General features: G+C 43.9%; 2 protein-coding genes and 1 long non-coding RNA gene across 5 annotated transcripts; all 3 read left to right on the top strand.

Annotated features, from left to right (window-relative positions):
* The first annotated feature begins 344 nt into the window (after positions 1–344).
* On the top strand, positions 345–12242 carry lin54 (lin-54 DREAM MuvB core complex component). 3 transcript variants are annotated; one of them, XM_077019108.1, is made up of 14 exons: positions 345–529; positions 3041–3772; positions 4628–4745; positions 5127–5260; positions 5725–5871; positions 6069–6279; positions 6621–6694; positions 6919–7116; positions 7261–7352; positions 7652–7723; positions 7912–8014; positions 8150–8287; positions 8456–8658; positions 8878–12242. In XM_077019108.1, exons 2-14 carry the CDS (start codon positions 3068–3070, stop codon positions 9074–9076), a joined length of 2394 nt encoding a protein of 797 aa, XP_076875223.1. In that variant the 5' UTR covers positions 345–529; positions 3041–3067; the 3' UTR covers positions 9077–12242. The 3 variants fall into 3 exon arrangements, with proteins under 3 accessions (XP_076875223.1, XP_076875225.1, XP_076875224.1); XM_077019110.1 differs by lacking the exon at positions 345–529 and adding an exon at positions 960–1148; XM_077019109.1 differs by lacking the exon at positions 345–529 and adding an exon at positions 1339–1846.
* Positions 12243–13508: 1266 nt separating this feature from the next.
* On the top strand, positions 13509–15811 carry inip (ints3 and nabp interacting protein). Its single transcript, XM_077019113.1, has 4 exons — positions 13509–13713; positions 13942–14038; positions 14831–14921; positions 15563–15811. The coding sequence occupies exons 1-4, from the start codon at positions 13689–13691 to the stop codon at positions 15656–15658; spliced, it is 309 nt and encodes a 102-aa protein (XP_076875228.1). The 5' UTR covers positions 13509–13688; the 3' UTR covers positions 15659–15811.
* A 4707-nt stretch (positions 15812–20518) lies between these two features.
* LOC143525582 (uncharacterized) lies at positions 20519–21151 on the top strand. The gene is made up of 3 exons (XR_013133700.1): positions 20519–20532; positions 20810–20889; positions 21062–21151. It is a non-coding gene; the product is annotated as an uncharacterized LOC143525582 (long non-coding RNA).
* Positions 21152–23564: the final 2413 nt, after the last annotated feature.

The raw sequence follows: 23564 nt of genomic DNA, 5'->3' as shown, positions 1-23564 counted from the left end.
GATTAAAGAAGGAATAACCAGTATGAGTGAAAAATGTATGTAACAAAAATAAGTACAGTTTATGCCATAAAATATTTTAATTTCCTTAGTGTAAAGTCCTTCAATTTGTCAGTGGAACGAGAATTTCTTCTGACTAATACAGACTCCTGTGTATAATTAAATCTAATTGAAAACGAATTATTAAACGAAGTATTATGGAGACTGAAAATAATTTCTGATCTTAAGTAGTTATGTACAACGACATTAACGTGTATGCGTTTTGCTTCAGTTAAACTCTTAACGTAAACGGGAAAGAAGTCGTTCGCGGAAGTCGTATTAACGCGTCACATATTGTTTCCTATGAAGGCGTGGCCATATTATGGGATGTTAGAGGTGAAATGGCGCTAGGCGCGGTATTTTAAACAATCGTATTCGTCTCTGAAACGTCTGGTCGAAATGGTGCAGTACCCTACTGGACTAGTCCGTGCGTGATTGAAACAAGACGTGTCAAATTTCTAGCAGACCACTGAGACAGAAAGTTCTTCAGAGTGTAAGAATCCCGCTGTGTTCGTCGGTTGTGCTGTGAGGCTGTATGATAGTAGCTAGCTGCTAGCATGCTAACAGTCCGCCGCGCGCACAGCTGATGTCGGCGCTCGAGCGGTGTGTCTGTAGCCTAGCTACACTAGTCTTATGTTTTTAATTTATTTTGTTTAAGTGACATCCAAAAAATTGCAAACAATTACTGTTAATAAGGTCATTTTGGTGAATATTGTCCGTAATGAGTTAATTGATCATTAAAGTAGCTGTAGGTTCGGTGGCCGTTTACCTGACGTTGACAATGTCCCCCACAATGAAGCTGGTGACCTGTTTCTCCATGTTGAACCAGAGCAGACCCCCCCCCCGGGTCCAGAACAGACACCCCCCCCCCCGGGTCCAGAACAGACCCCCCCCCCTTCCGGGTCCAGAGCAGACCCCTCCGGGTCTAGAACAGTCCTCCCCCCGGGTCCAGAACAGACCCCCCTGGTCCAGCAACGCTGACCGTGGTCCTGCTCTTAGTAGTTAAAGTAGCGCTTTGTTTTTGCGCCATATGTTGCACCTGTGAATTTGCTGGTGTGTCTTGATATTTGCATTTGGGCAACTGATGTTTTTGTGGCAGGTTGGTTGTATTGGTGAGGAAATCCCTCTTTAAGTCAAAAGAAAGTAGCAAATGTTTTCAGTTTATTTTCTGGTAAATATTTTTTTGCATGCATTTTCCTTTACTTAAGCAGCCCATATTTTTAACAGAGCATTATATATATATATATATATATAACACTTTGCTATTTGTATTTATTTTTAGCTAGCCCAGTTACATAAACAGTTCTTACAACATACTAAGCTAGTTCTAATAACAAGCTGAACTGGTTACACACTGACATTTCTGACCATGTTTACATGGTTTTGATGGCGAAACCAAACGGATTATGTTATTGTCGCTGGTTTTTTAGAGACATGATTAGACGGTTGGCTACAAAAGGTAGTTATAAACTAACTTGTGTCGGGGGAAGGTGTGTAGTGGGGCTCGTTCAGAAGTTCCTGTTTTTGCGCAGGTTCGGTGCTGGGAGTTTCTCTTATCTGTAGGGTGAAGGAGGAGCGGTCGTGGGCGAGTACACACGACGTGGTGCTGGTGTTTTTCTGCCGTGTGGCCCGTTTTTCTGCCACAGCACCGACCCCCCCCCCCCCTCCCGCTTGTTTCTCGCGTCTCGAAACGAACTGATGACGAGTTGAAAATGGCGGATCTTTCGAAATCCAATCCGGCCTGAAATAACACCGTCGCCCTCGGCACTTGTGTAGCTAGGACTGTTATCAGTGCCGCCACTTCCATCCTGTATGTATACGTGTTTTACCACCTTTTATTTGGTCTAATCGCTGCATAATGTTGCAGTTTACACGGTCGATCGCTGGTAAATTCGGAACCCGACTGTCACATATTTGGTAGCCGTAGCGCACTGCTGAGCTAGGACAGATTGTTTCTTGGACGTTAAGAGGCCTAGAGTGCTGTCCATCGTATCTTAATGTCGCGTTTAAAGTCTAAGCATGTACTGGTAGTGTGTATTAAAGGAAATTCCTCAAAGGCGTGCTTTACAGGTGACGTATCTTTTGCGTGTTTATGGTACCAGATGTCCGAGGTGCGTTGCGCACCTTCGTGAACTTCACAGGCGAGCTGAGCAGCTCCGTGTGTGACAGCTCGTTCCCTTCTCGCCTACATTCATATTACTGTTAATCTTGCTTCCTCTGCTAGCTAACCAAATACTCACTTGGGTATTACAAAACACTGCTTAAGGCGGTGCGTTCATGTATACTGGTGTATATCCTGCGTTTTCGAATAACCCGCCTTGTGGTCTTCCTAACGAAAGCTTGGTTTTGGCTTTAAACAGTTCATCGGGAAGACTGTGAGCGCTGTAGTCGACTGTGTGGTTATTACAGTCCTTGAGAAGCGTATAATTATGTGCTTCCACAGATAGAAATGCTGTTAGCCAACTTGCTTGTGTACATAACCGGATTGAAGTGCTGTTTTCATATTTGATTGAATCTGTTTTGCTTTACTAGTGTTTAAAGCACAGATTCATGTACTGTATAAGCAAGTAAACCTTTGTAGACTGAGTGACAACAGAATATGTCCTGTGTAATTATATCAAGTGGCAAATATAACTTGCAGATGAAGGCAATAATCGTGTTACACAATAGAAATAGAACATTGTCAGAGGAGTATGTGTTTGTTGATACTTCTTGTTACATTATTGGTATTTTGGTTATCTTTCAGTACTGATGACTAATCTGCACATTTGTTCTACTGTTCTTTCCATTTTCATGTTTTATAGTAATAATATACCATTATGCACCCTCCAAGTACATAAGTGCTAGCTATTTATGAATGAAAACTAGTAATGCCCACCAGCATTATTAAAGATTCAAACTGACTCCGTCTAGCTAGCTTTGGTAGCACTTTTAGCTGTAACTTTTAGTAAGTAATTTCATGACTGGCAGTCACCCTTCCAATGTGGTAATTTCTTTGTTTCAGTGAGGAGTCTGTAGAGTGCCTGTGAGGATGGATGTGGTGTCGCCTGATCTGAACAGCATCCTCCCCGATGAGATCATGGACACGGAGGCCATCGCAATGGAGGAAGACCCCTCTGAGCCCCCAACACCATCCACCCACTGTCAGCCCCAGCCGCCTCACGTTCCTATGGAAACGGAGGTGCCTGAAATTGTCAGCTTGTGTTCGCCAACGCAGAAGACCCAAGCTCTGACCACCTCCACCACCACAGACTCGACTCTGTGCCGAATCAGCTCTGGGACACAGCTTCTTCTCGCCTCGTCTTCCTCCGCCGACCTTAAGCCCACCGCCAAACCCAGCAGTCCCGCTGCGGGACAGAGTATCCCTAAGCTCTCTGTCCCGCTCACGCTCCCAGCCAACCACCAGCTAATCCTCAACAAGGTGGCTGCCTCCCCGGCCTCGGAGGGCAAGCCTCTGGGCACCACTGTCCTAAAGCAGGAAGGCCACAAACTATTAGTCACCGGTTTGAGTAAAACGGGGCAGCCGGTCGTGTTGGCGCTGCCTCACAACTGGAGCAAACCGGCCACGTCTCAGGGCTCGGTGGACGCCGTCGCCCAGCCGCAGCAGTTCAAGGTGGTGACATCCGGGGCCAGGGCAGAACTGAAGTCTGTGATTGGCGTGCAGGCTGTGAGCTCTGCCAGCCAGCTGCTGGGGTCCTCCTCACCTCTGCAGACCCAGCAAGTGAAGACTGTACAGGTGTGTGTCTGCACGTGTGTGTGTGTTCGCACATGTGTATGTATGCAACTACATGTTTACAGGTAGAACCAGCCCACATTGATTTTGATTAAGCAGAGCTTACCTTGTGGAAGTAACCTCAATTTTACTTTTGTTCAGAGACTGTGGTATTAATGTAAATTGCATCACACTCGAGTGGACTCTGAATGGTTCACTGTGATGAGTCTGACCAGGCCTTGAATCCGCACTCAGGACAGGTTCCTGGCTCAACTGGGGGACGGCCTCATTATATGATTTCACAGAAGAGTTCTGTTCTTACCGTATGGCGTTTCACTTGTGCGTTGTTGCTGGGCAGAGTTTCCAGCTGTGCACAGCAGCACGAGGCTCTCCATGCACGCTCTGAGCTCATTAAATTTGCACAGACACATGGGACATGATGTTAATGTGGTCACATGGCTATGATAACGTTGTCACGTGGCTATATCCATCTATGAAAAATGTAATTTCAATGTTACTTCACAACAGCATGTCGAAGCAGCCACAATGAACCAATCACACAAGCAGTGTTTATTAAAGCAGAGTAATTGGCAAAAGATTTGTTTCGACAGACACGGGTTATTTACTTCACTATAGTCTGCTGGAGTTTCCTACCTAATGTATTTACCTTGTAGTAAAGCTGTCTGAAAAACTACCTGTTTTCTTGCTACACAATAACAGTTCATTACCACATTTAGAAATTAATAAATTTTGCCTTTTTACAAGCTTTGAGTGTTCAAAACTTTTGTGTTTGTTGTTTAAATCTTCTTCACTGTGATTCTGTTTTCATGATCGTAAAATGTTTATAATGTATTTGGGTCTTTGATGTGTTTCTATCAGTTTACAAAGAAGCCGCCAGTCTCTACGGCAGGGCCCATGATAACAAAGCTGATCATCACCAAAGCCCTGACCAACAAGGCACTGGCCAGCCCCGGGGCCACGCCTCCCTCCGTCACAGGTGACTCCCCAGCAGCTATATGGACATGGACCTTCTGGCTCTGTCTCACATGCATATCACATGTCTGCATGCACAAGGCTGAAGTTTATGCAAAAATCAAGATTATATCATTCTTTCTACACATGCAGAAATGTACTTTTTAGAAAAATATTCAACACATCTAGCTTAAATAAGTTTGAGCTAGATGTGTTGGTCTCTCTCACTGTCTGCTGCACACACCGTGCTGTTCCTGCCTGTTTCACCAGGAGAAACCAACACTGCTGACTGGATGAAACTAAATTAATCCACCAGCATCTCACCTGTCCAACACTGCAGTTTTCCACTCTTGTTCAGTGCTGTATGGATTCTTGAGGCTCCTGTTCCTGTCCTCCTTTCATATAGGGAGGGTCCTTACCCAGAGTGCACCGGGGACCCCGCCCCGGAGCGTCACGCTTGGGGAGACCGTCACCACGGCAGCCCAGAGCATTGCCAGCAGCAGTAAAGTGGCCATCTCTCCCCTCAAGTCTCCTAGCAAGGTGGGACTCTTCAGCCACTCCCTCAGGGCTCTCGAACCATAGCCTCTGGTGGTTTCTGTTTGTTGAACTGTGTGTGACGACTTCTTATGGTTACAGTGTGTTCAGCGTATTTGAATAAGTAGTCGGTTTTATAATGCTTACTTATCAGCATTTATAAGATTATCATTTCAAATCCAAAATTTCACACAGACAAAAGATATTATTTGACAATAAATAAAATCAAATTTATTTGTATAGCGCTTTTCACAACACATGTTGTCACAAAGCAGCTTTACAATCTTTACATAAATAAATTTGAGTCTTTGGAATTAAAAGCACTGTTAAGTGTTCCAGGAGCACTTTTGCAGAGCCTGCAAGGGCTGTTTCACCAGCCGCTCGTCACATCCACGTTCTCGTTAAACCGCTCCGTATCCACGGATGTTTGTTTTTGACATGCCGTTCTCTGTGTTGACGGTGGCGCGTAGCTGACTGTGGTGTCGGTGGCCCCGCCCTCTCCTCAGAAGCCCGTGGCTCTCCCGCTGAACGTGACTCTGGGCCAGCAGATCCTCACCGTGCAGCCAACGGCCGCAGCCTCACCCGCCAAAGCAGGAGCCGGGCCGTCCACAGCCCAGGTGCCCTGCAACTAACGTTCACATCCTTAGTGCTGTGTGAAGGCAAAAAGCTGAAGTATTGAATCATTTGTTAAATACTAGAAATTCTATTAGAAAAAAATTCTGTTTTCTTATAGAAAAAGTTAAATGAATTTTTTTTGTTTTTGTTTATATATCATTTGTGTTGAAGGGCCCCATTGACTCTGGTCTCCTCACAGGCAGTGAAGCCGGTGCAGACGGTGGCAGTAGGTGGGGTTAGCACGCCTCAGTTCAAGACCATCATTCCCCTGACCACGCCCCCTAACGTGCAGCAAATCCAAGTGCCTGGCAGCCGCTTCCACTATGTGCGCCTAGTCACAACCACCACCGGAGGCAGCGCAGCACAGACCACCAGCCCCAGCATCAACACCAACCCTGCCATCCAACCAGGTGTGCTGCTTCACCACACGCACACACACGCGCGCACATATACACATGCACTCACACGGTATGTATGTATGTATGTATGTATGTATATATATATATATATATGTGTGTTTGTGTGTTTATTGCATAAGCACACATACACAGTATTGCATATGCACACAGTGTTTCATCTGTGCGTACACACACAGTAGTATTGTGTTAGGTGATTATGGTAAGTTCACAGATTCGTTTAAGTCTCATTTATGAGTAACACTTTGCTTCATTCCTTTGTGTGCGAGGGCAGTGATTGTGGTAAATGATTATGGCGTTTGTGGACTGGTGTCCTGTGTTTGCTGTTTTTCCAGCCAAGCCCATAGTGATGAACCCTGCTGCAGTGAGAATGTCTGTCCCCATAGTCCCAGCACAGACTGTCAAACAGGTAACCACTCACTTCTTCATACTGTAACCCAGGTAACCACTCACTACTCCAGTGAGCTCACCAGTGTGTCCATTTTCTGTTTCACGATTTTTGCTCGTGCCACTATGTGTTTGCGATAGAGTTGGGTACATGGGTGTGTCGGAGCAGGCCTAGTGCTGGTTTGTGTGTGTCTTCAGTAAAATCTTCTTTCCGCTCTGCCCTCGGGGTGGTGCTGCTCTTGACAGGTGGTGGCGAAGCCCCTGACGTCAGCGGCCCAGGTGGTCACCGGCACCCAGACGCAGCAACGCCTCATCATGCCTGCTACCCCTTTGCCTCAGATCCAGCCCAGCCTGGCCAACCTGCCCCCGGGCACGGTGCTCACCCCCGCCCCCGGCAACACCAACATGGGATACGCTGTGCTGCCGGCCCAATACGTCACACAGGTACCTGATGTATCTGTCTGTCTGTCTGTGTGTGTGTGTGTGTGTGTGTGGTGACTGAGCTGTGTGATTCTCTTGATGACTGTGTTAGTAAGATGGGGATGCTGACTGTGTGTGTGTGTGTGTGTGTGTGTGTGTGTGTTCCAGCTGCCTCAGTCTGCATTTGTCACTCTGGCCAGCAGCTCGGGTTTCTCCAGCCCCACCTCCCTGCAGACGCAGGCCAGACTTCCCCTCAACGGGTGAGTGAGCGCCACTGCGTGTGCACAGACAGCACTGGCACACGTGAATGCAATTATGAACATGTGATTGAGATCATGCATGCATGATGGTCAGGTGATCTCACCATTTGCAACAGTACACTCCCAGAACTCCACATGTGGTTTGAGAACATGGCTCTTGGAAGCGTGCTGAACATTGTAACGCCTCTATACAATGTCTGGCTCAGTGTGCTTTGACTCAGGAGTCCCATTTTCATGCTCAATTATGTAAAATGGGAGTCTGTCGAAGAGCTAATGCATTATGTTTTGCCCCATTGCAGTTTATCAACATCAGACGCAGCCTCACGACCACGGAAGCCTTGCAACTGCACCAAGTCCCAGTGCCTGAAGCTGTGAGTGTCCGTCTGGTCCAGCCCTGCACTCTGACCTAGCCGATGCTCTCATGCAAAGTGCCTTACAGCTGTGCGCAAGTTTGAGCGCAGTGACTCGTTTAAGGGCCTTAACAGTGCTGGGACTTGAACTGGTAACACTGGCGCCTGCCCAGTACATTTGCATAAAATGACATCCTTTTTACCTGCAGGTACTGTGACTGCTTTGCAAATGGGGAATTTTGTAACAATTGCAACTGTGTCAATTGCTTCAACAACCTTGACCATGAGAGTGAACGTCTCAAAGCTATAAAGGTATTCACACACTTAATTGGTCGAGTAAAGGACGTGCTTTAGATTGCTACACTCTGCACATTTGATCGAGTAACACAAGGAAAATGTAACACTTGGACAGGAGTTTAACATCCGTGAAACGTTTACCCCTGGCAGGCTTGTCTGGACAGAAACCCGGTAGCCTTCAAGCCTAAGATTGGTAAAGGGAAAGAGGGTGAATCGGACAGAAGACACAGCAAAGGCTGCAACTGCAAGAAGTCAGGCTGTCTGAAGAACTACTGCGAGTGTTATGAGGTTAGCGTTCCCGGCACTATGGAGCCGAGCATGGACCACTGGGACCGTGTTCTGAGTTTGAGTTTCACTACAAGTTTCACAGTAATGTGTAGCATAGTAATGTTTTAATGTTTTTTTTATGTTTTAGGTTTAATGTTAACCCAGATTTTCTTCCCCATCTGTGTTCAGGCGAAGATCATGTGTTCGTCTATTTGTAAGTGCGTGGGCTGTAAGAACTTTGAGGAGAGCCCAGAACGCAAGACCCTCATGCACCTGGCCGACGCCGCAGAGGTCCGAGTGCAGCAGCAGACAGCTGCCAAGACCAAACTGTCCTCACAGATCTCAGACCTGCTCACGAGGACCACCCCAGCCATCACCAGTGGAGGAGGAAAGTAAGTAATGCTGTTCCCAGATCTCTTTTGCCGCACCAGCCGTTGGCTTGCTGTATGTCGTTACGCTGTCATGGTTAATACCTTTATTGAGAGCTGAGGGCCACTAGGTGTCAACAATGTGCAGATGAGCTCGTACTGTAAGGTGCTTGGTGGTTTTGGATGGCTCAGTTTGAAGTCCTCCTATCTGACACGCCTCACCGCTCCCCCTCTCTCATTCAGGCTGCCGTACACGTTTGTCACAAAAGAGGTCGCCGAGGCAACGTGCGACTGCCTGCTGGAGCAGGCGGAGCAGGTGGAGCTGTCCAATCAGCCACAGGCGCTGGCTGAGAGGGTGGTCCTGGAGGAGTTCGGCCGCTGTCTGTGCCGAATCATCAGCTCTGCCGCCAAAGCAAAGACGGACTGTCCAATCAACTGCTAAGACTGCCTTTTGCCCCTCCTTCCCTTCCGAGCCAGGCTGAACTGCGCTGCAGGGCTGGTGTTGGGATGTTCTGCCCCACCCCCAGGCCTAAGCTGACCGGAGACTTCGCTGTTACTAGGGCGATGGGGTCCCGGTCTGGGCTCCCTGAGCCCCCAAACTTCTCCTCCGGCTGTAGACATGTATCGTGGGACATGTATCGTGCTGTAGACTCGCCCCACAAGGCTGTGCGTCTGCTGAAGCTAGGGAGGCCGTGGGAGACGGTGCCAGGTGCAGAGAGAGACCTCCCCGTGGACTCTGGTGGTGGCTGAAGGGAGAGTCGTTGGGCCAGGGAAGACGACCCTGTGCAGCAGTGGACAGGTCCACAGGCCCTGCCCCCTCCTGCATCTGCCCCTCCCACTCTGACTTTCCTGTGTGGCCTTGTGCACTTTGCTTAATTGGAGATTAGATTTTAGAGTGATTTTTATGGTAGTGTTTTTTTTACTTTTAAGTTTTTCCTCACAACACAAACTCTTGCTTCTTATTTCAGTCACAATCATGTAATTTCTTTATCTTCTTGAGCAGGACTTTCACTTAAACATTCAATTTCTGTTTTCCTCAAGTTCATTTTCCTTCCGTTTTATTTACCGCTAATAACCTCAGCTGAGTAATCACATGTACATATGTAGCCTATACTGTAGCCTCTTTATAACGCATTTCGAGTGGTTATTTTCTTGTGCTCCTTCCTGACCAGCAGTAACTCTCCAAAAAAGCTGACAGTGTTAAGAGTCCCAGAGCTAGGTAGGGCTTCCTGTTTGGTGACATCACTGGGTTCCTGTTGATGTGCAGGAAGGCTTCACCATTATTGCACATTTTCATTCATTTTAATTTCAAGAATCCCACCGTTCTGCTTCTCCTGTTCTTTGGTGTGAGAGCAGTGGTCTTCAGCCCTACTGCAGCTAACCTTGAGCTGCTCTCCTTTGTCAGGGAGGGTAATTGAGTAATTTGTACTGGAGTTGGTGTTTGTGAGCAGCTTGCTGCCCTTCTGGGGAAAAGCATTAAAACGCAAGGCCAAACTAACCTGTTTACTCGTTCACCCACACAGACACTGGTCTGGAAGGAAGGACCAGCCTGTGCAGGACACACCAACAGGATGTCCCATGAGGTGCCGTGGAACTTACTATTGACAACCCACACATTTTGTAGACACCATTTTTAATTATGTTTCCCTAGTTTTCCACTTCTGTAGTGATTTCTGCCAACCGATGAAATCAAACCCATTAGGAGATTTCAGGGTCTGTGTGTGTAGCATTTTGTTTGTTTTGGGGGTGTTGTGTTTTATAAACCTCATTATTGGTTGCAGTTTTTAAATGAAGAAAGAAGTGGTCATCAGGAGATAGGGGTGACTAGATGTGTGTGTGTGTCTGTGCGTGCATCTGCAGAAGTGCTCGAGAATGCGTGTGTGTATGCACGCACGCTCCTATCGGCCAGTTCATCTTGGTATAGTGATGGTGTGAATGTTTTCGAATCATGATTCGGTTGGCACAGGTGGTCAGTACATTAGTTTACAAACCTCCAACTTTGCATCAAATGAAGTTTTACAAAGTAATCCATTAAACTTGTACCATTCAACAATTTATCGAATAAAGGAAGGTGGTAAATGAAGCTGTTTGACAACCATAACAAGTCTTCAAGTATCTGTTTCCCTCTAGTACATGTACAGAGTGCCTTTTCATGTCCCAGGTCAAATGATTACACTGTGGTTTCTTGAAATAGAGATTTGGTTTTTAATCTTCTTTTTTTCTACATTTTAACTAATGTAATTTGGGCAGTCCGGAAGTTAACATTTTAAAACCATATGAGAGCTTTGCTGGTTTAGTGTGGAGCATCTGAGTATGCTTAATGCTTGTACTTCTGTTCTGAACCATAATGCCATTGTAGAACCTTCTGTTTTCTCCTCTGGTCATCAGCGTATGACTCGTCCTCTGGGGAAAAAGGCCGGGTCGTATCCCCTGCATCAGACTAAGCAAATATCTTTACATCTTCACATAGCCCAAATAAACACATGGAGTTGAACGAGATGTGATGAGTGGTTGGTGGATGCCTTAATTGCCAATCAACACTCAGGACTTTACTGTCTGCTCTGTAAGTGTGTTTACGGATACTGTAGATCGCTGTACATGCTTATGAAACAGTCCACAGGAATGCAGTGGTCTGTATTGCAAAGATGTTCTGACCCTTGACAAATTCTCTACCTTCTGACACTTTTTTGCATCTCCTTGTTAAATATCCTTTTAAAGATTAGAGTAGTATTAATCACTGCCTTGAAGACATTACACAGTTCATCTCCAGAAACTCATGCTGACACTCATGCAGTGTTTGTTTTATGTTGTTTGAAGCATACTAAATTTGAAAGTACTTCACCTGTGCCATCCTGTCCTTGCTTATAATGGGTTATCTTTCAGTGGGTTTATGGAAATTAACATGCTTTTTTTTTCTTTCTTTAAACATTATTTAAGTAAACAAATAAGAGATTTTTGACCGGGAAAACTATTTCAGAATTCTTGCTTCTTTCCAAGTGATCTGACCATTTAATCTTGTAGAAATGTAAATGAAAACTGTAGTGCTCCTTTGTATCTCAATTACAATACAGAATTTCTTTCCCACAAATTAATCCCCTTAGTTCTTATATAAATGTTATATTGTTTGGACGAATGTGAGAAAGGAGAGTTTGTTAACTAGCTCTACAGTCTTGGGTTTGTTAACTGCTATGTGTTTGTGTGACTGTGTGCCTGTATTTCTGTACACTGCAAATCTACGCCCCTGCCCATTTTACCCCATTATTATTGTAAACCTTATTTCCTGTCTAACTATTTAATTTCTCATTTTATTCTGCTTAATATGATACCAAGTATAACTCAAAATTCCTGTCAAGTATTTTGGAAAGTTCCATTTATAATCAGTCTGTTGTAAACGCACTACAAATCAATTATCTTTTACATGAGGATTCACTGTGGTGCTTGTCCAGGTGTCCAGAGGTGATTTATGAGAGGAGCAGATGTTGAGCAGAGACTTAGTCTATAAATATAGGTGAATTTTTATGTCATGTCTGTTTTCTTTTGGAAAATGCAAAACCCTTTTTATGTCAAAGCACCATCCACTTTATCTCTGACTGAAAATAAAATAATGAAAAAAATTATTTGGAGTGAGAATTCTGGCTGAACTTTTATGTGAGGCACAGAGGTCTTTGTCCTAAAAACAGCACGCGGGTGTGTCCTACATTGCTAAGAAATCATGAGGTTCTGGTTTTGTCATTCAGGTGAGGCTTTTCTCCAAAGTGACTTCACATTAGCCAGCCTTCAGTGTGGACCCTTAGGGCAGCTTTAGGAGCCTTAGTAAAGTGAGGTGCCTTACTAAAGAGCAGATTACAAAGTGTTTTACTAAAATTAGTTTTACCAAATGCTTTACTAATGTTCCAGTGTAGTACCAATAAATCGAAGGGCCACACTCAACACCTCTGAAATAAAATTAGATTGATACCACTCCTCTTCTCAAAAGCGTACTCTAGAAACATTAATATAGACGGATCTCTTCCTCACCCAGAACCATTTCCAGGATCCTAATCAAAGTGCCTACAAAGCAGTACATTCAACAGAAACAGCCCTCATTTGCCCAAGAAATTTCATGCTGCCAAACTCATCTGTCTTTGATTCTTCTGGACCTTTTGACTTCTTATCTGGAGTGCCAGCACTATCGGGTAACCTGTCGATTCTCCACTGGTATCCTCCATGGTTCAATGCTAGGACATCAGCTCTTTGTACACTCACTCTCTTGGTGATGTAATATGTTCTCTTGGCTTCTCTTACCACTGCTATATTGATGACACCACCCACCAGGCCCTTTCCATCCCACCCTCTGACACTGGTTTTCCGTTAGATCTCAGCATGGTTGGCTGACATCACTTCTTGGATGACCCACCACTTAAAGGGGCAAAAACAAGCTTCCAGTCCTCACCATAGCATCATTTTGAGAACTCCCTGGTCTCATTGAAGCTGCTTGTAGCTTTTGCGTAATTCTGGACAGCAAACTCACGTTTCAAACCTGACCCAGTTATGCATATATTTCTTTTGCAGCTGATGAAGGATTCCGTCCTTTGTCAACACTCAGGTGTTGGTACTCGTCGTCTGATGTAGTTCTTATGCTCATTTGCCTTCCTTCTAGGCATTAGTAGAGTCTTGTATTAATCAGTTCTCTAGTTCAACGGTATCTTTGATTATAACCTACCGTCCTAAGTAGATGACAACACTTTTGTAAGTCATCATATCATGAAAATGTGATATTTTATCATAGCTTCATATCATGTAAATGTGATATTTTACTGTTTAAATCGCAAAGATAATTTGTGAAACGCAAACACAGTAATCGTCACTTCGGGCTGATAATAAATCGGCAACTGCAAAATGAACCCAGTACTATAGGTGGCGGAGTAGGCCACGTTCATAAGAGAGAAGCCCATCGAGAAAGATGCAAACAAACTTGTCGTTTTGGCGATAAACCATGTTGCTGATATCTAGTTAGCCTAATTAATTCCCCTGAACATATCTGTTAGTTATTGTTCAGAAGTAAAACCCGTAAGATGGCTTCAAATACGTCTGGACAAGGTAAATCTGAATGTTGAGGTTTCACTTGAAACTCGGATCAGTAAAGAAGACGTAGCATTTTGGCTCTGTGTGTAGATCGGTTGGTGTAGCTAGTGGCTAACTTAGCAGTGAGGCTGTGCCTTACTCTGCTGTCAGTTTTAAAACCACGTCTGATCGAGTTTACCGTCAATGCTACAGGGTCATTTAAGAACAGTTCATGAGAAGCCGTTTATCTTATTGTCCACACAGGTTTTCAGAATAAAAACAGGGTCGCTATTTTAGCTGAACTAGACAAGGAAAAGAGACGTCTCATACAAAGCCAGTCCATGAACAGTCCTGGGGCAAGGTAAATATCACCCCACCTTCTGCTTGCTCGAAATGCATGATTTATTTTGGGATCTAAAGGAGTTCAGTTGAATAGTATTTTCAGTATTCTGGTAAACCGTTACAAATGATTTAATACATGAGCACGTTTATTAATGTCCATATAACCGCATCGGGCGTATTTGAACAGACAGCTCACAGCTATGCTGTGGACCTCCATACAGAATTAAAATTAATTCCCAGTGTAGTCTAAAACGTACGGAGCCCGTAAGGTGACATAATGTAAAAAATATAATAACGCGTGGCCACGCCTTATTAACGCGTGCGAACGAGATAATTAAGTATTACTTTATATAAAGCCAGGTTTACCTTCCTTGGGCAGGCAGTTGGTGCACATCCCCTCCTTGGCAGTCAGTTCGCGAACATCCCTGGGATCTGCTTGCTTTGCTGTGAAAATAAACTTTGTTGCCGCGCGTGAAAGGCGACATTAGTATCTCGTTCCCACGCGTTAATAAGTCGTGTCCACGCGTTATGATTTTTTCAACATGATGTCACCTTACGGGCTCCGTAAAAACGTATATCAGTGGTTTACAGTTCCACTTCTCTAACCCAGCTAATTCAAACCAGGTTAATATAAAGCTCTCAAAGAGACAGATCTTACACCAGGGAGAATGTAATTGCCCAATGCAGTGTAAATATTGTTAATATGGTTTCATTTAAAGTATAGATTGAGCTCTCCCACTCCTTAACATATGTTCCTGATTTTCAGATTTTCATTTTGAAGTTCAGAATAACTTTCTTACCTTTCTCTCAGTATCCCACTGTCACGACCAGCTGTAAACAAGGACTTCCGGGACCATGCAGAGCAGCAGCACATAGCAGCTCAGCAAAAAGCAGCCTTACAGGTATGTCCAGACCCCAGACTATTACAGTGACTCTACAGGTATGTCCAGACCCCAGACTATTACAGTGACTCTACAGGTATATCCAGACCCCAGACTATTACAGTGACTCTACAGGTATGTCCAGACCCCAGACTATCACAGTGACTCTACAGGTATATCCAGACCCCAGACTATCACAGTGACTCTACAGGTATGTCCAGACCCCAGACTATCACAGTGACTCTACAGGTATGTCCAGACCCCAGACTATCACAGTGACTCTACAGGTATGTCCAGACCCCAGACTATCACAGTGACTCTACAGGTATGTCCAGACCCCAGACTATCACAGTGACTCTACAGGTATGTCCAGACCCCAGACTATCACAGTGACTCTACAGGTATGTCCAGACCCCAGACTATCACAGTGACTCTACAGGTATGTCCAGACCCCAGACTATCACAGTGACTCTACAGGTATGTCCATACCCCAGATTATTACAGTGACTCTTACAGGTATGTTCATACCCCAGACTATTACAGTGACTCTTCACTTACAAGAGTAGCTAATCACATTTTAAAGCTATATTGAGATTTCTGGGACTGCATGCAAACAGGTCAGTGTTATGAAGATTAAATGTGGTGTGACTGTGTTGTTTCAGCATGCACATGCACATTCTTCAGGCTTCTTCATCACTCAGGATTCCTCCTTCGGAAACCTCATACTCCCCGTGTTGCCCAGGCTTGACCCAGAATGACCCGGAACAGAACCTAAAGGGCTGTGTGTTCACATGAGGTCTTGGAACATCATACCCAAGCCTTTAAGAGGCATTTCCCAGATGTTAGATTGAGGTTTATGCTTACTGTAATGTTTTTATATTTCCTGTACAATAAAGAGTGCTTGATTGTAATTGATGTAGTGCATCATTCATAGGCCTCAAACAGAGTTGACCAACGGTTCCTGTGTTGTTTTAATAGGTAAGGCCTGTTCAGTCTACCCGGGCGCATGGTTTCATTACGGGCTGTAATAGTTTTTTTTTTTTTACCTGTATTTAGCCGGTCATTTGTTTTGGACAGGTTTGTGTTCTTATACTTTCATTCTAACCTTTTAAAACTAGGCTTAGTGCTAGACATTTCTAACATGATTCACAACAGTAACATTTAGTACAAGTCTGGGTATTTATTTTATTTTCTTATTGATGGTCTGATGGCATCATGTAATAATAAAAGACTTAATTCTGTCATAAAGTACAATTAAATTATGCTCTTCACACATCAGGGTCAGCCATTGTAAGCATTCTGCAGAAGTGTTAGCAAACCAGGTTGATTACATAACATGATCACATTACCCCAATAATTCTGTGTCCATGTATCCTCTAAAATATTATCTATACATATATCTATGTAAAGTGTAAAACATCTGATGATGACAAAGGAAATGTGCTCCCTGACAGGTAGGCAGGTTGCGCTTGTGGGTTACCATAGCAAGATGTTCTGGTTTATGACCAGGTCCAGCACTTGCATCCACAACTGCAATATTTCCTCATCAAGGAACCAGGAACACCCAGTAAGCATCCATTCATATGGTACAGTACAGTCAGGGCACTATAAAAACGCAACAAAGACTACAGTACCACATCCAGGAAGATGCAGTAACACACAGCACAGCACAATTTGCTACAGTGACATGTTTCTTGAGGAGGCTGAAAAAAGACCATTTGTCTGCTCAGACTCTTGAGGCTCTACTGGCGTGTCATTGTGTGTCCCGCTGTGTGACCACACAGGACTACAGCTGCTTCAGTGTCCAGTAGGAGGTCCCTGCAGATGAGGAAAAAGTACCTAGCTTCTTTCATCAATGGAGTTCCATGCCTGAACACATCTGACAACACCTCTCACTGCTCATACTCTAGCTCTTCTCTCAGCCCTTGGTTCTTCTCCAGCTCTTCTCTCAGCCCTTTGGTTCTTCTCCAGCTCTTCTTTCAGCCCTTTGGTTCTTCTCCAGCTCTTCTCTCAGCCCTTTGGTTCTTCTCCAGCTCTTCTCAGCCATTTGGTTCTTCTCCAGCTCTTCTCTCAGCCCTTTGGTTCTTCTCCAGCTCTTCTCTCAGCCCTTGGTGTTTCTCCAGCTCTTCTCTCAGCCCTTGGTATTTCAAGCTTTTCATGTTCCATCTTCCTTATGTTGCTAACACATGGTATTGCTACAGCCTCTTCTGCTGTTTGTCCATAACCACTGTGTGTGGTTGGTTAGCCATTTTGTCTGTGTCTGTGTTTGGAAGTCCCACAGGATCTTAGTTGGGTCTGTTTTCTCCACCTTCAGGGGCATGTCTCACATTGATGTTGGAACTTGCAGATTGTGCTCGGCACAGGTGTTTTCTGAATACTATTGGTTATGATGCTGTTATGTACTGGATTGTTTCAGGGGCGTATTTGTACAGCCTGTATCTGGTCGTCCTCCCTCTATTTATCTTATATTCAGAGCTTGTTCTTATGTTGCCACGATTACTGCCTCCATGTATTCCAGTCCAAATTTTTCCAGCCATTGTTTGCACAGCTGCCTTTGTCAGGACCTGTGTCCAAAACACCCTGTTTCTCTGAAAACCTTGTGTGCTTCACTACAATTTGGAATATCTCTATATGTGTGGCCAAAAGTTGAGAATGGCACAAATTTTAGTTTTCACAAAGTTTGCTACATCTGTTTTATGGTGGCAATTTGTATTAACTGTAGATTGTGAAGTGATTACGTGAACTGCAATTAATTGCAATGTCATTCCCTGCCATGAAAATGACGTCATCACAAAAATTACTTCATTTTAGCCCTACAAAATTGCCTGCTAACATAATTTCAGTGAGGATCTCGTTAGCTCAGGAGAAAAGGATAATGAGGACAAGACAGCTGATTTCACTCTGTCATGCTGATTAGAAGAGCAGACTGGTTGCTTTAAAAAGTGGTGCTTTACCATTTTCCATAGTTACCTCCAAGGAAACACATGCAGTCATCATTGAATCAAAAGGGTTTCACAGGCAAGGACAAGGCCAAGCACTGACTAGGCAAGAATGGGTTACCATTACTCAAGATTTTGCCCAGAAGCTCATTTCCAGCATGCTGAGGCGAACTGCAGAAGTCTTAAAGAAGGGTCAACATTGTCAATACTGTCTTTGTTTAACCTGGATGAATTCATCAATAAAAACATTAAAATGTATGGAATGCTTATGTACTTCATTATACCATATAAACATCTGACAAAAGGGTTCTAAAACAAGTTGAGGCAGCAAACTTTGTGAAAACCAACATTTTGTGCATTAAGTACAAAATTAAATATAAATACTATATAGAAGAACTAAAACACTAAAAACTAAGTATAGCATTGTGTAATGTGCATGTAAACAGTGAATATAGTGCAAGTGAAAATGTTCTACGTGTCATGATTTTGGCAGTACAGTCCTGGTGATGCGCTCAGAGCATCTTATCACTCTCTGAAGATCTCTTGTTCTGGGAGCTGCAATTTCCAAACCAGGCAGTGATGCTCCTAGAGAAAACATCCACTGAGGGCAGGAAAGAAGAGTTTCAGCACCACTGAGGAAGTTGACTTTCTTCAACGCCTCTATAGGCATTGCCTTGCCTTCTTTATCAGGGTGGAGATGTGTGTAGTCCATGTCAGGTTCGCAAAGATGTGAACTCAGAGGTACATAAAGCCAATCACTTTGTCGAAAGGAGTTAGCCTGATCAGCAGAGGTGTGTACAAAGTCCTCCTCTTCTGTCTCGCGATGTCCACAGCCATCCCCTTGGTCTTGGAGACATGTATCCTTAAGTTGTTGACATCACACCATGTTGACAGCTGTTCCACCTCACTTAGGTAGGCCTTCTCATTGTCATTGGAGAACAGGCCTACCATTACATCATCTGCAAATTTCACAATGGAGTTGGAGCTGTGAGTGGCTGTACACAGAACATAAGAGAGGATTCAATAAACATCCTTGAGAGACACCGGTGTTAACAATTATGGAGCTGGATGTTAATTACAAAATGCTAAACTATATGAATAAGTTTTCAACCTAGACTTAAAGATTGAGACTGTGTCAGAGTTCCAGACACAATCTGTAAGGTTATTCCGTAGTTGGGGGGCCTTGTAAGAAAAGGCTCTTCTCCCTGCTGTTCACTTATTGGAACTAATAAAAGAGGTCAGCACCCTATGATCTTAATGGATGTGGGTGTTCATAATTGGAGATAATTTCTTGAAGGTAATCAGGAGCAAGCCCATGCAGTGCTTTGTAGGTCAGTATTCAGAATTTTTAAATCAATACGGAATTTAACTGGGAGCCAATGCATGGCTGATAAGTTACTCACTATAGTGTGATGTTGTTAGTTATTCACTATACATGTGGTACATGTGGTACCTGAGAGTACATGTGGTACTGGTGTATTTTGTTTCACTGTATGGTTGGAGTGGCTGTACAGCCTTTGTACAGCTGTACAACACTTTTCCGTTCTTGTTGTATTTGAAGGTATTTGTGCATGTTTTGCTCAGTAGGTTTGATGTGTATTTATTTGTTTGTCTTTGTTCTGTCTGCATAAGATGAGTTTAAATTCCAGATTACACTTCAACAGAAGAGGTCTGGTTGCCATGGTAAACTCTGGACCACATGATAATGGGAGCCAGTTTTTCTTCACTCTGGGTCGGGCTGATGAACTGAACAATAATCACACCATTTTTGGGAAGGTTTGTTGTATATAGAGTCTACCTTCAGCTGTGTAGAATTAGGTTACATCAACCATTTTACTCTGATAAAAATTAACTGATAAATGCATCAGTTAATCTGGTATGTTAAGGTGACCTTTGGAAAACATGTGGAAAAGATGAGATTTAGCTGGTTGTTGGTTTCAGGTCATGGGCGACACGGTGTATAACATGCTGAGGTTATCGGAGGTGGACTGTGAGGTACCGCCGGCTCTTCACAGAGATTACCGGGCCTTTAGCAGCTTTTACTTTGGTATCCTGCCACAGCAAACTTCCCAACTTCTCCCCCAACAGGTGCTACATTCTCCTTTCGATGACATCGTTCCGCGTGAAATAAAAGTGAGAAAAGACAAAGTCAAAGAGGAGGGAAAGAAGTCTCAATCCAGAGCAACAAAGTAAGGAGGGGCGTGTCTCAGGGCGCACTGTATCCCAGACAGGAGTGGTTTGAAAAACCTGCTCTTCTTAAATCCCAAAAACTTCAATCTTAAAAACTTTTGAAACTGTTCCTAACCCCGACACTGTGTCTGCTGTTCCCAGTGGCGGACTTAGCAATTTGGGGGCTCAAGGCGAATTTTGCTAGGGGGCCCATCAACATTAATATGCGAGAAATAAGTCAGCTAATCAGGGGGCCCCTACAGTGGGTTGCAGTGGGAGGGGCCCAAGGCAGTAGCCTAGCCACGCCTCTATGCAAAGACCGCCTCTGGCTGTTCCTAACCCCGACACTGTGTCTGCTGTTCCTAACCTTAACCCGACACTGTCTGCTGACCCTGGCACTGTGTTATTTGCTGATACTTGTCACAGGACTCTTCTAAAGACACTTTATTTTCAGGAATTTTAGCCTGCTATCGTTTGGTGAGGAGGCAGAAGTGGAAGAGGAAGTAATCGGTCAAGTTAGCCAGGTAGTCTTTTATACTTCAGAAATGCCCATATATCAAGCGTGCTTGAAACCAGAACATATCGTGCATATCAAGCCAGCTTGAAACATGTTTATCTGTGATTCACTACAAAAGCATATTTGAAATCTATTTTGAATATAGCCCAGATATAGTGCTATATAGTAACTACATAGTCAGAGACCTTTGACCTTTGCTGGTCTTCTGTCAAATAATTTTGTTTGGAGTGATGCCTGAAGCTCTGGGCGACAGCTGAACAGTGCTCAAATTTTTCTGTTTGCAGACCATGAAAGGAAGAAGTAAAAGCAGTCATGACCTGCTGAAGGACGACCCCAAGCTGAGCTCCGTACCCGCTGTGGAGAGGTTGTCCCACCTGTGTTGCTGTAGTTGCTGCTTGCTGCCATTTGCTTCACACTCCATGGAAGCAGTATGGATATGAGTAGTGTTTGTATGGATATGAGTAATGTTTGTATGGATATGAGTAATGTTTTGGCATTTCAGACATAAAACGAATGTGTTTCTTTTTCTCACACAGCAAAACAAGCCAAGGAGACGTTTCTGAGGTGTGGCCTTAATGATGTTTGGTTTGCTTCAGTTATTTCCAAATTAAGATTGAGAGAGATAGAAATGGAAATCTAACACCACCATTCATACATCTCCCCCCAACACCATCATTCATACCTCTCCCCCCAACACCACCACTCAGACCCCTTCCCAAAACACTACCTATCAGTCCTCATCTCCAATACCATCACTCAGGTATCTCCCACCAACAACACCCCTCATACATCTCCCCCAACACCACCACTCAGACGTTTGTCCCCAACACCACCACTCAGACCTCATCCCCAACTCAGACCTTTAACACTAAGCCTTCATGGTTTCTTCCTTTTATTTTGTGGTTTCTTTAATGTGTGTGTCTATATGGAGACATTTGGCAGCAACACTGGAATTTCCTACTAGTGTTTCCTACTACTTTGACACCAAAACATTGTTTGAACATTTAAGATGACATTTTTTCACTGTATGTTGCTGGAAATATTTTCCCACCACTATCCTACAGGTGGCAGCATTGCAGTGAGCAGTAAACAAGGAATAATTATTTTTCTTTAGGAGGAAAATAAGTAATAGAATTGCAGTCAGGTAAGGGATAGCAGTTTGCTAATATGTGAATACACTAGGAGACATTTTTGTATTTAATCATAAATATTTGTAATAATTGTTATGATAACATTATACTCGTGATCGTTTAAGATGTCAGAACTGCCAGGATCAGCTTCCAGGTTATGGATTGTTGGAAATGGTTTAGAGTGTTTCATCCTGTCACTGGGAATGAAATCTGAATCCTCTCTGCCGTAGCCATCCAGAGAGCACAGAGGCTCCAGCTCTCTGGCTGAGAAGAACGGATAGGTTTCTGTTGCCCATGGAGATGCTGGACAACCCTGGGTATCTCGGCTCACATGCACTAATGCGGACACGTAGACACATGGTCACATGGTGTCTGGTCACATGGTCTCTAGTCAGACACCTGCTGCTGCTCTCTGGAGCAGACATGATGCGCAGATCTAAGAGGATGGGTTTGCCTTACATTTACATTTAGGGCATTTAGCAGAAGCTCTTATCCAAAGCGACTTACAAAGTGATTTGCATCTGTTCACAGCATTCATCATAGATAGTAGCACAGGTAGGCCAGAATTCAAGATACCCTTGAACCACACTACTACTAAACTACAGGAATCATTGTCATTCATTCAGGAAGGAGATATGAAGTCCCACTGGCTCAGAAGAACGTGTAGAGGAGATCTTTTGTTCCTTCGGCAACTACAATTCTGAACTCAAAAATAGGTAGTATTTTAACCTTTATAAGTGGTATATTGTATAAGATGGATTTTTGTTGTGATTTTGTGTATATTTGTGATCTGTAAAGCCATGTCAAAGATGAATTTCTGTTTTCAGACAGACAATAAAGACTTATCTTATTCCCTAGTATTTCGATTAAACAGGCTCACTTTAACAGGAGTTAACCTTTTACCAAGAAGCGCAATTAACCATAGACGGACAGACATACAATTTAAGAACAAGGACAGCAAGTGCTGACTGCTGAGTTACTACTCATTTAACTACTCAGCAAACAGGTGAGTCTTCAGTCTACATTTGAAGACAGCAAGAGACTCTGCAGCCCAAGCAGCTAATGGAAGATCGTTCCACCATCTTGGAGCCAGGACAGTGAATAGTCTTGAATTTTGTCTTCCGTGAGACTTGGAGAGCATGGAGTTTTGGAGTGCTCATGGTATGGATTTGGCTTTTACCATGGACATCATGAAGGGAGGGGCTAGTCCATTTTTGACTTGGTAGTCAGGCATCAAGGTTTTATATCTGATGCGTGCTGCTACTAGAACCCAATGAAGAGAGCGTAGCAGAGGAGTCACAAGTGAAAACTTGGGGAGATAGTGTATTGATGATAGTGTATATGTCTATGCAGGCCCGTTGACAGTCTTGCTGGGGCCCGGGACAAGAAAGTTTCATGGGCCCCCCCCACCCACGTCATTTGAATTTTCTCTGTAGCAGACAATCCTTGTGTTAGGTCATATAGTATATAATATAGCCACACATCAAAGCTGTTTCTGACAGCTTATATTTGACGCGTCGCGAACGGCGCGAGGATTCGCGAGGCGAAAATGAGGTAATCGCAGTGGCTTCGCCCGTGCGCGAGGGCCTCACGCGCTGTCGATTCGCGAGGTCGTGCACCTCTCGAATTTTGTAACTTCGTCATGTTTGCAGGGTGCATACACCTTTACAAGGTGGAATTAAAACACTTGTACGTCACTTTAAAGGTCCATTTCAATATTTTCCAGCACGTTAAACTTAATTAAGTTAAATATTTAAACATACTCGAAATAATTCGCTTTTTATCACATTATTTAATGGTGGTTTATTTCACAACAAACAGATATTTGTTGTGAAACAAAGTAGTTACAATTTCAAGCATTTTCAAGTACTTTAGCCTAAATTCCAGAACTTTTCAAACCTGGAACACA

Source organism: Brachyhypopomus gauderio, chromosome 10 (genome assembly GCF_052324685.1).
Source record: "Brachyhypopomus gauderio isolate BG-103 chromosome 10, BGAUD_0.2, whole genome shotgun sequence".
NCBI classification, from domain to species: domain Eukaryota; kingdom Metazoa; phylum Chordata; class Actinopteri; order Gymnotiformes; family Hypopomidae; genus Brachyhypopomus; species Brachyhypopomus gauderio.
This window is presented reverse-complemented; position numbering and strand designations above follow the sequence as displayed.